This window comes from Artemia franciscana, chromosome 19 (genome assembly GCF_032884065.1).
Source record: "Artemia franciscana chromosome 19, ASM3288406v1, whole genome shotgun sequence".
NCBI lineage: Eukaryota > Metazoa > Arthropoda > Branchiopoda > Anostraca > Artemiidae > Artemia > Artemia franciscana.
This window is the reverse complement of record NC_088881.1, coordinates 30,430,126-30,442,528: the sequence shown is the minus strand read 5'-3', so window position 1 is coordinate 30,442,528 and position 12,403 is coordinate 30,430,126. Positions and strand designations below refer to the sequence as shown.

Genomic DNA, 12,403 nt, shown 5'->3' with positions numbered 1-12,403 from the left:
GAAAGTCAAAAGCTTGTCTATCGGCTCAAAAATCAGAGAAAAGTCACAAGACTCAAACAAGACAACTTTGGATACAGTACATGTACGTGGTTGCCATTCTTCAAAATTTCCTCAGAGCTGAACTTACAGGTCAGTAGAAACTTCAGTTGCAAACAGTTTCCGACATGCTCCTTTACCTCCAAGGAGCTGGTCACAATAACTAAATGAAGTAGACGAGACTGCCCCTACAGCAGATGTGCTCACGTTAATCTCCTGATGCAAGAACTGACGGACGTTTCGTGTCACACAAGCAACCAACCCATAGAATCTGGTGTTTCAAGGCAGCAGAGGGACTGCAAAGACAAATAAATTGTTATTGACTTTGTCGAGCAATCGTCTCCTTTTGAGGGTGATCTGCTATCGCTTCGAAGCTTTGCTACTCGCATAACTGCTACAGAAAACATGAACGCCGACAAAGCAGTGGAAGTCAGAAAGAAGATTCTTGACGGATAGGTGGGGAAAATCTCTGAAGGAGCATTCCTTCAAACGGAAGGATCAGACAATTTTTACGACAGTGAGGCAAAGAATGGGCGAGAAATCCACCTTTCGGACCCTTCATTACTGTTTTGATGTCTCCTAACTATATCCAACAGACTGAACATAGACGAAGAACCTCCATTTAAGCATGAACTTTGCTCCTATCCTGCAGGATTCTGGCACGTTTCGAAAGCCAAATAAACCAGAGATAGCAAGAGCTATCAAGCGACTTTCAGAAATTTATACAACTGGGGTAAACATAGTCTGAATCGCACCTATGTCTTAGACAGGGGTAATTTTCTTCGAAAGACTCTCTCGGCGAAGAAAGAAACATATTCGGGGACCTTAGACTAATACTGGGACTATGTTTCGGCCAAATATCCAGATGCCATTAATATGGCGTTGCTACGACATTGCTGCTTCGACAAAAAATATGACTCATCTCAATCGAAACCGTGTCACTGAACGGGAAGTACTGTTTAGCCCATTAATGAGACTGGCCACCAAAAAAGAGGAACTTTTTTTCGTGCAAAATGAATAAAGCTCGTTTCGTCAATGTACTATCTGATTATTTACGAGGCAAAGGTCTGAGAACTATCCGAGCTAAAGCTAATGCTGACTTGCTTGTTGTGCTTACAGCAGTTGAGTGTTTTAAGTCTTTGGAGAGTGTAGTTACCGGTAACGATACCGATTTGTTGGTGCTGTTACTTTATAATTGTATTCCTGAGCACCACAAGGTCTACCTGCACAGTGAGCCTAAGCCAAAAACTTAAGGTGCAACTTAGGACATCGAAGCCATTGTTAAGAAGATTAGGACTGAAACCTGCTTCTTTTGATCATGCAATTCTTGGCAGTGACACAACTTCCCGTCTACGCTGACCAGACAAAGGGATTGTGCTTGAACGGCTCAGAGAAAACAAACAGTTTAGGGATAATGCTTCAACGTTCTCCAGAGTTAACGCTTGAAAAGAAAGATTACAGCAGCGGGAGAGGCTGCACTTCCTATATTGTACGGTGGAAAATGTACTGACAATCTTGACAGTTACCGACACCGAATCTTTCATCAGAAAGTAGCAACGTCTACAACTTTCGTCCATCTCTAAAATATACCTCCCACTTAAGCAGCAGCGAAATTTCACTGTTTCCAAACCTATCTCCAAGTACAAGATTGGATTAGGCTCCAGAGCCCTACGCTCGTTCCTGAGAATTGGGGATGGAGACTTAAGAACGGCACGCTGTGCCCTATCCTCACGGATCTTCCAGTGACACCAAAAAATCCTCATGGTCTTAAAGTATGGTTGTAAAGGGTCCTGTGATAATGACCAGTGCAGCTGTTATCAAAATGGCATGGAATGCAACATTGCTTGCAAATCATGCAAAGGAACTAGTTGCTTTAACATTCAGGTCCAAATCGAATATGAAGAAGAAATGTGATTAATTAAATAAATGTGATGAATCTCTAATCCCTTTGCAATTTTAAATTATCTGTGAATTTTTTTTTGTTCAAAATAAAATCAATGATTTAGCTAGTTGTGAGAAGTTGTTTGTTGGATTCTAAGAGCTCGAGGTGGTCACGTTTAGGATAGAAGGTGGGGGGGGTATATTGACATGGGCACGACTACTTTTATGTATTAGCAGCCCAATTTTTTCCTGTATGAGTTCAACTTGGCGTAATATTGCTATCAGACCTATATCGACGCTTGATTTATGGGCAGGAGGAGGGTACTGATCGTAATCTTTCAAAACAAAAACAAAGTGCATATTCGTCATCTACGTAGCAAATTTGCCTGTTATCAATTTTCTATACGTGCAAGTTAAATTGTTTTAAAAGGCCGTCATTTTAGAAGAAAAGATGAGAAACAGTCAATTTCGCCTCGTGCGACTTTATCCGATTTTTATATGTTGTATTGATTTTTTTTTCCAGTTCAAACTGCACCAAAGAAAAACTATTGCAATTTTTTTTAGGTTAAACCTTAGATTGACGGTACTAATAATTGAATGTGTGTGTTATGTGTGTCGGCCCTTTATGCATTATTTAAAAAAAAAACGAGTTTTTTCAACTGAAAACAGGCAGGTGCGTAATTTGCTATGGAGCAGAGGAGACTACTGCCCTCTCCTTTTTTTTATTTAATATTTGTCGGTTTTTGAAATCATTCCAGGAAATCCCTTTTCTCTCATGCAACCTTTCTACTGGAATAATCCCCCAGGAACTTTCCTCCCCGCAGAAAGTTCTCCCCTTAGCAATCCTTTCAATATGCTAAATTAAATTGTTGTCTTAAAACTTTGATCAGGCTTCTTTGGAAAACCCCCCCCCCCCGTCCCCACAGAAAATTACCCAAAAAATTACCGTATATTTATCAATGAAAAATACTCTATGTGAACAATATGAGCAATGTGGGCGAGGGAGGCAGACTAGGTGCCCTCCAATCTTTTTGGTCACTTAAAAGGGCACTAGAATTTTGACTTTTTTTTTAGTGAGCTCTCTTCCGATCTTCTACGACCATTCGTACAATAAAATCACACCCGGAAAAAAACAACAACAAAATTAACAAATAAACCGTGATCTTTTCTCTACCTAAAAACACAAAATTCCTTATTTTCCTAGACAGGAACTTGAAACCTCTACAGAAGGATTCTTTGATACGCTGAACCTGATTAAGATTCTTTGACTTTTTCGAAAATCAGGCAATGTTTCTCAGGCTCGTAGCTTTTGATGGGTAACATTAAGCTCAATGAACTGCATATATTTGAAATCAGCTTAAAACGCCAAATATTTTGATGCATCAATTGTTATTGAAAGTCCATTTCTTAGGGTTTTGGTTACTATTGGGCCAAGTCACTCTTTACTTACAGTTTGTTACCATAATACGTTTGACTACACTGTTCATCCAATCGAAAAAAAACTTTAAGAAGTTGTTGAGCACACTCCTTCGAAGGCTTCAGATATAAAACATCCCTCCCAAAGGCCCTATCAATACTTTCGCATGGATGAAAATAGAGACCTCTCAACAAAACTAACTGTAAAACAATTCACATTTTGGGATATTAAATTAAAAAGTTCAATAATAATGAATTTCATCACCTAATAGACACAAATCCGGAACTATAGATTACATTTTTCAGTAAATCTCTTAATTTGGTATTCAAAAATACTTTTCGAATTTGAAAATAACATTGTTATTTTACATATAGGAAAAACATTCCGCAACGAGGCGAATTCCACGATGGGGTTGTAATTCTCCAGGAGAGAAATTTTCCACGAGGGGGATCTTCTGGGGGGAGAATGGTCCGAGAGTGGAATTTTCCAGGGAAATTGTTTAGATATTTTTAGATTTAAAAATGCAACCAGTATTAATGCACAAATAAAACAAAATTCTTCGATGTTCTTTTAAAACAAAATGTTTAAGTAGCCAGTCAATATTAAAAAGTTCAGAAATCAGTTACAAAAAATCGCAAAAACAAAAATCAAAAGTGGCAGTTCAGATATTTCAAGGTCAACATATTTAGGTATAAAGCAACTTCAAGCGATAAAATTAGAGGTTAAACGAATAAAATATTATTATAGGCGCACCAAAATTATGTAATCTAACATTCTGAGCAAACAATGAATCCCATCTAGCACTGTCCTGCGAAGTCATCTAATTAAGAAATCTAATTAAATTAATCTAATTAAATCTAATTAAGAAAATCTAATTAAATCTAATTAAGAAAATCTATAAAAAAAATATTTGTTGCATCTGCTTCACCTTATTTCTGTATAACTCTTCTTAACATTCGACTAGACAAACAGTTCTACTTTCCACAAAAGAGTGCACAGGGCTGCCATACGGTATGCATATTAACAGGAGTAGATCCAGAGAGGAGGGGTCGAAGGGGAAAGTGCCCCTTTCCAAAAAGTCGAAAGTTCCAATAGTTACAGGGGTGAAGGTGTGAAAAATCCTGATGGGAAAGTCCACGTTTTGCTAGTTCCCCAGACAGCCGGGGCTTGTTTTCACTTTTTTCTAAATGCGCTTTAACAAGAAAAATTATGTTGTGTTAAGAAACGTTCCGCAGATGAAGGATAACAGACAACCAAACAGTGTCCTTTCCGGCAAACCATCTAGGGTCAAACAAAAAGCAGCTAGTGCCCAAATGGGTACACTTGTTTCAACCTTAGAAACAATGGCAATAACTAGATAAAATAAAATATGAGTAAAATCAGAGGCACCATTTAGGGGGGGGTCAGGGGTGGGCAAATGTCCACCCCAGATTTTCCAGGGGGGCCCAAGCTTCCACCAAAAAGGGCCCTTTGCCGGCCATAATAATCCATTATATCCAGCATAATCCATTCTGTCCAATTGATTTGAAATTACTGCACGCCTATTAACCAAAGAGCGTGATTACTTGACGACCCTTGTGGTAATTACGCTATTTGCTATTAATTATTGTAAACTTTGAAAGTAGGTAAGATACATAATAAAATTCTCAAGTTCTGTCAAATGCCCATTTCCTAGATGATTACGCGACACGAAGTGAGTCGGGGGGGGGGGGGGGGGCCAAGATGGAGTTTATGCCCAACCCAAGATTTGGTCTAAATGGCGCCTCTGAGTAAAATATGACATAAAAACTAATTAAGATGTTTGCATTTAACTATTTGAGTGCCACCTTTGAAGCTTCCACTAGATGGTTGCAGCCTTCCACTGGTACCATTATTTATGTATTAAGTCTTCTATGGTTGCAAGTTTTCATTTATTCGGTTTTTTCTGTGTGAAAGTTTCTGAATCCCGTTGCAGAACCAAAATAGCATCGATATTGGTTGCCATGATTTTCAATGAAGTAAATTGCTCCTTTTGGGTAGGAATAAAGTTTAAACGCAAGACAGTGGAGGAAAAATACGTTTTGACCTTGGAGAAATTTCCACATAATTTTCACTTACACCCTAATCGTCAGAAACATCAGCTTAATCACACACAAAAATCCCCCCGAATTCTCCTTACACAGATACCCGAGACACTCCTTGAAGGGAAAAATAAGAGAGAAAATCAGAATTTCCATTTGGAAGTATTTTTGGGTTTAAGTTACTTTGGGTTACTTTCCGCGCCTCAGAATCAGTTTCAAACAGTTCGTGGTAACGAACTGTAGTAAGGAGCGACCCGGCTCAATAGTAACCAAAACTCTAAAAAATTGAATTTTGATATCAATAGCTACATCAATAGAATCGCATTTTAATGCTGATTTTAAATATATAAGTTTCATCAAGTTTAGTCTTACCCATCCAAAGTTACGAGCCTGAGAAAATTTGCCTTATTTAGGAAAATAGGGGGAAACACCCCCTAAAAGTTGTAGGATCTTAACGAAAATGACACCAACAGATTCAGCGTATCAGAGAACCCTACTGTAGAAGTTTCAAGCTCCTATCTACAAAAATGTGGAATTTTGTATTTTTTGCCAGAAGACAAATCACGGGTGCGTGTTTATTTGTTTTTTTTTTTGTTTCTTTCTTTTCCCCAGGGGTCATCGTATCGACCAAGTGGTCCTAGAATGTCGCAAGAGGGCTCATTCTAACGGAAAAGAAAAGTTCTAGTGCCCTTTTTAAGTGACCAAAAAAATTGGAGGCCATCTAGGCCCCCTCCCACGCTCATTTTTTTCCCAAAGTCAACGGATCAAAATTTTGAGATAGCCATTTTGTTCAACATAGTCGAAAACCATAATAACTATGTCTTTGGGGATGACTTACTCCCCCACAATCCCTGGGGGAGGGGCTGCAAGTTACAAACTTTGACCAGTGTTTACATATAGTAATGGTTATTGGGAAGTGTGCAGACGTTTTCAGAGGGATTTATTTTGTTTGGGGGTGGGGCTGAGGAGAGGGGGCTATGTTGGAGGATCTTTCCTTGGAGGAATCTGTCATGGGGGAAGAAAAATTCAATGATAAGGGCGCAGGATTCTCTAGCATTACTATAAGAAAACAATGAAAATTAACATGAAAACGTTTTTCCAAATGAAAGGAAGAAGTAGCATTGAAACTTAAAACGAACAGAGATTATTACGCATATGAGGGGTTCTAAAAATACTTTAGCATAAAGAGCGAGGTATTTAGGAGGAGATAAATACCTTGCTCTTTATGCTAAAGTATTTTTAGTAATTTCAACTATTTATTCTACGGCATTTCTGATTCAGGGGTCATTCTTAAAGAATTGGGACAAAACTTAGGATTTAGTGTAAAGAGCAAGGTATTAACGAGGGTACAAAACCCCTCGTATACATAATAAAAATATAAGGTTATGAAAGTTTGTTACGTAAGTTAATTCTTAAGTTACGTATATTTTTTACTAATAAAAACGTTCGTTAAAAATTAAAAGTTCTAGTTGCCTTTTTAAGTAACCGAAAACTTGGAGGGCAACTAGGCCTCCTTCTCCACCCCTTATTTCTCAATATCGTCTGATCAAAACTAAGAGAAAGCCATTTAGCCAAAAAAGAATTAATATACAAATTTCATTTTAATAATTTATGTGCGGAGAGCCAAAACCAAACATGCATTAATTCAAAAACGTTCAGAAATTAAATAAAAAAAAAATATTTTTTTTAGCTGAAAGTAAGGAGCGACATTAAAACTTAAAACGAACAGAAATTAATCCGTATATGAAATGAGTTGTCCCCTCCGCAATCCCTCGCTCTTTACGCTAAAGTTTGACTCTTTGCCACAATTCTACTTTTTAAAACAATTAAAAGCTTTAGCGGAAAGAGCGAGGGATTGCGGAGGGGACAACTCATTTCATATACGGATTAATTTCTGTTCGTTTTAAGTTTTAATTTCGCTCCTTACTTTCAGCTAAAAAAATTACTTTTTTTTTATTTAATTTACCTTCATGGAACGGGGGGAGGGATGGGATAAAGCACGCAGATCATTATTTGACGGATTCCTGCGACTAAAAGATCATTTTATATCAATAAAGTACAGTGCTACCCAATATGAGGTAACAAAGGAATGTTTTTTACTATTTTCCTGATTTCTACCTTAAGAGGACTGTTATCTGAGGGGTTGCTGAGTATAACATCTTGAAAACTACTACTTTAATCGAGGTCAGAACTTCTGATCAATCAGTTATAAAAAGGAGCGGTTAAAATTCAGGTGAATTAATCAAAAAAACATTTTGATTTTAAGGCACAATCTAAAGCAAATTCCTGTTCCTACTCGTCTTTGTCGTCGTCTTCATTTGGCCTTGTTGCAGAATTACCACATAACACTCATTCAATTTCCCCGCAGGCAAAGCTGCAGGACAAACCGTTCCGACAGAAGCTGCATCTGAGAGACTCGCACCTGCTGGTGCACTGGCACGACTCCATCCTCAGCAGGTTCTTCAGTGCTGGCGAAGCATCTGTCATAGTGGGAAGATACATATTCCGTGACGAAAAGGGGCATAAACCCGACTCTTCGGGCTTTAGCAAATTGGACGTGTCTTGACACTTCGTTATTTGACACTAATAGAACCTGTAAAAGTGCTACTTTGAGACACCCAAAGTCAGAAGAAGCCGCTCAGCGTGAATTTGTACTTTCAAGCCGCATTTTAAATTCTAAATTCTGGCACCCGGGCATCTTTCAAGGTCTTCTCATTGCTTTTCCCTTTGTATATGTGGAGCAAAAATTTCTCTCCAGCTTCGGTGATATCCTGGTGGTTAGATCCTGGTGTCATGAAGATCTTGCAAACATCATCTAACACGATACTAATCACAGTCAATTGTTTATCATGCAACTTTATCAAACAATGACTTTACCAAAAATATCGGATGACCGTGGAAACTAGATGGCGTCTAACTGAAGAATGTCTGACCGTGATTGGATACCGTCTTGAGACATTTCATAAATTGGATATTAAGCTGAAGAACCTAGTTGGGGAAGGTAATACCCGAAAGCTGGCAATTTAATATATAGTATGTATGGGGAAAGCAACCCTAAGGAATTGAATAGATTTTTTGTTTGGTGCTGAAGCATTTGGAACTTGTTACCTGAAGTTCAGCTCAATTTGGTGAGTTCATCTTTGGCAAAAATACAAGCAATAATAACAATAAAATGCAATTTATAATAAAATAATATATTATTATGTGTCGTTCTAAAGATAATGTAGGTGGAAAGCTCGCATTTAGTCAAGTTTAAACTAGTAACAGTGCGAGTACATATAGTAAAGTATCAAAGACATTAAAAAAAACATTTTCTTGTCCAGGGACTCTCATCTTAGGTCTAGTCAGACCCAAAAACCATTTTTTGCCTCTTTCAAAATTATAAATTATTTTAGAGAAGTACCACATTTTCGTCTGTGTTGCCAAGTTGAATTATGAAAACAAACCAACAAAACTAGTTAGTTACATTTGGCAGCGCTTTTCGTCAAAAGGAAAGCAACACCTCCTTAAGCTATTTGGTGCAACATGCTTTTGACTAATTTCGGAGATTTTTACCCCTGTATCGTTTTTTATTATTATTATATTATTCGGCACCGGTTATCAAGGTGCTTAGTGCCACTTGGAGCTTTTAGCTAATTTCGGTGATTTTTCGCCCCGTTTCTTTTTTTTATTTGGTACCCGCTATTAAGTCATTTGATGCCACTTGCTGCTTCAGCTAACTTTGGTGATTTTTCACCCTTATTTTTTTTTTATTTGCTACCCACTAGAAAGTTACTTAATGCCGCTTGGCGTAATTCCCCATCCCCCTTTTTCCAATTTGGCACCCGCTACTAAAGTACTTGGTAACGCGTAAAACTTTTAACAAATTTTGGTGATTTATCATCCTCCTTTTTTTTCATTTATTACCAGCTAGAAAGCTACTTAATGTCACTTGGCGTGATTTCCCCCTTTTTTTCAATTTGGCACCCACTACTAAGGTACTTGATATCGCTTGGCACTTTTAGCAAATTTTGGTGATTTTTCATCCTCCCTTTTTTCGATTTGGCAACCGCTACTAAGGGTGCCGCTTGGCACTTTTACCAAGTTTTCGTGAGTTTTTACCCCCGTTTGTTTTCTTTATCTAATGTCCGCTACTAAGTTAGTTGGTGCCGTTTGGCCCTTTTAGCTCATTTTGGTAATTTTTCACCCCATTTCTTTTCTAATTGGTGCCCCTTACTAACTATGACTTCGCGGTAAACCCTATGACTCTTACCCTATGAAACGTACAAATTAGGAGAAAGCCGGAGTTCAGTTATTAGTGAAAAAAAGACCTCATATCTTCAAAACTATCAAATTAAGAAAAAGCAAGATCTTAAAAATTACATAATTCAACATTAAATGACTGAAATCATATAATACATGAATAAATATAGTAACATAAGAAAAACATTACATTTATACAATTACATAATTTAACTTTACGTAATAGGCAAATATTTGGCTAAAATTACAAAATTTAACAATTCAATCTTACCTAATGGGCAAAATCTGGGTTAAAATTACACAATTAAATAATTTAAAAATAGCTAATGGGCAAAAATTTCCCTAAAGTTACACAATTTAACCTTACCTAATGGGCAAGGATTTCTCTAAAATTGCACAATTAAATAATTTAACTTTACCTAATTGACAAAGATTTGGCTAAACTTACACAATTACATAACTTAACCTTACCTAATGGGCAGAGATTTGGCTTCCTCAACATTGACTTTCGAAAGGAATCCAGGCAGTTCATTGTGTTTTTTTCTCACTATAAAAAAAAAACATCTCTTAAATTCTTTAAAAAGCTTAAAATATTTGGTTTATCACCCAAGAAAACTAAGAAAATAATTTGTTTAATCAAGATCACAAAAGAAAAGATTTAGAGGTACTTCTACGAGACAAGTTTTTGATTCTTTAGCATAATTTTAGTAAAAATTAAAACCATTAAATTCACGGACAAAACAGCATTACAAAGAAAAACTAAAAAAAAAAATCACAAAAGTTTAAAACTAATTGAAATTATAGCTATAAGTTTATTTGGATTCAGTCTGAAGTTTTCTGAGAGCGTTCGGATTGTTTAGTTTTCAAACGTTTTGTATTTTTAAGTTAAATTAAACTTTTATAGAAATTTAGGTACTGTGGATGTTTATAAAACTAACATAAATATAAACTGGATGTTTGAAGGATAAACATATAATCCTTTTTTCTAATAAAATAGTTAGAGTTAAGTTAGTATGCAGAACATATGCAACGTAATTCAAAAAAGATATACAAAAATATGCCAATAGTCCCTACTTGATAGAAGTAGTTCTTAGATATCCGGCCCAATAAAATACAAAAGTAAAATAAAGGATTAAAAAATAGGCAAAATAATTAACTGAATGATTTTGTTGGACAACACTAGATAGGCCTAGACAGGCCAAGCTTATTTACAAACCGAACACAGTGGTGGAGAATAGTTGCTGAAATTTCAACAACTTTTAAACAAATTATCTAATACTCAGGGTTACCAAAGCTTTTTGAGACAAAAGGGTCAAAATGAGGGAAAAGGGACATTTTTAGTTTCCTTGAGATAACTGATGGTTCAGCTTCGTTTGAACTCAAAATCAAGACTACTAGCTGATTGAATCCATCTTTTTTTAGCCATTCAGTCATGCGTTTGTCAAGCTTAAATTTCTGGACAGGGTTGCCGTTTTACGGCAATGGCATGATTTATTTTGTAAAAAAAGCATGCCATTGAAACAGAAAAAGAATTCCCCAATTAGCTGAAAAATATGAACCAGGAAAGCGTAAACACTGTTTTTTAACATAACTACATTCGGCCAAATTTATACTTTTAAACTAAATTAATAATTAGCAAAATTATTAACTAATTAACTAAACTAATCCGAGTGAATCCAAATTTGAATCTAACCTTATTTAAAAGTATTGCAAGTGACTTTTTTGACCACAAGTGACCCGTAGCTACATAAGAAGGGAAAGCGTCAGAAAAGCACTGATGTGTCCTTTAGGCAATCATACCCCTGAAATCATACCCCTGAATCATACCCCAATCATACCCCTGAAACGTGAATCCCGCCAGTTAAATCTGATAAGTTCAAACGATCAGTATTACATAGAAGTCAGGTCAAATCTACATTAGACAAAAACTGAGATACATTGTCATAAAATTCATAAAAACTTTATCTATTGGGAAAGGGACAAGTTATTCACAAGAAGCAGCATTTTTGTCAAAGGAGGAAGATAAAGAAGAAATTTACAAAATCAAAATAATTTCTTTGGATTCTATTTAGATTAAATAAAAAAAACAAGTTTTTTAACTGCAAGTAAGGAGCGACATTAAAACTTAAAACGAACAGAAATTATTCCGTATATGAAAGAGGTTGTTCCCTCCACAACACTTCGCTCTTTACGCTAAAATATAAATCTTTCTCACAACAAAAGGAATGAGGAGGAGGCCTAGTTGCCCCCCCCCCCAATTTTTGGTTACTTAAAAATGCAACTAGAACTTTTTATTTTTTTCACGGACATTTTTATTAGTAATAAATATACGTAACTTACGAATTAACTTAGGTAAAGAACTTCTATATTTGTATGTTTTTATTACGTAAATGAGGGGGTTCACCCCCTTGACAATACCTCACTCTTTACACTAAACCTTGAATTTTGTCCCATTCTTTTAAGAATGACCCCTGAATCACAAAGACCGTAGAATAAATAGTTGAAATCACTAAAAATATTTTAGCGTAAAGAGCGAGGTGTTGTGGAGGAGATGAACCGCCTTATTTACGTAATAATTTCTATTCTGTTTAGGTTTTAATGCTGCTCCTTACTTCAAGCTGAATTTGTTTTTTATTTATTTTCTTCGTGTTTTTTTTTAAATAATGCTAAAAAATCTTGCAGCCCCTTCATGAAAATTCTCTTCACTCATGATAAATTCCTCTATGAAGAGATCCTCCCGCGTAACTCCCTACCCCAGCCCACCTCC

The 12,403-nt window shown here is 36.3% G+C and overlaps 1 protein-coding gene across 3 annotated transcripts in view; it reads right to left on the bottom strand.

Moving 5' to 3' along the window:
• LOC136039544 (mutS protein homolog 5-like) overlaps positions 1 to 12,403 on the bottom strand; it is a 117,034-nt gene that overhangs the window by 40,295 nt on the left and 64,336 nt on the right. For all 3 annotated transcript variants that reach the window (XM_065723366.1, XM_065723368.1, XM_065723367.1), the window contains exon 10: positions 10,108 to 10,183. In XM_065723366.1, coding sequence (XP_065579438.1) covers positions 10,108 to 10,183 — 76 coding nt within the window. The remainder of the gene's footprint in view (positions 1 to 10,107; positions 10,184 to 12,403) is intronic.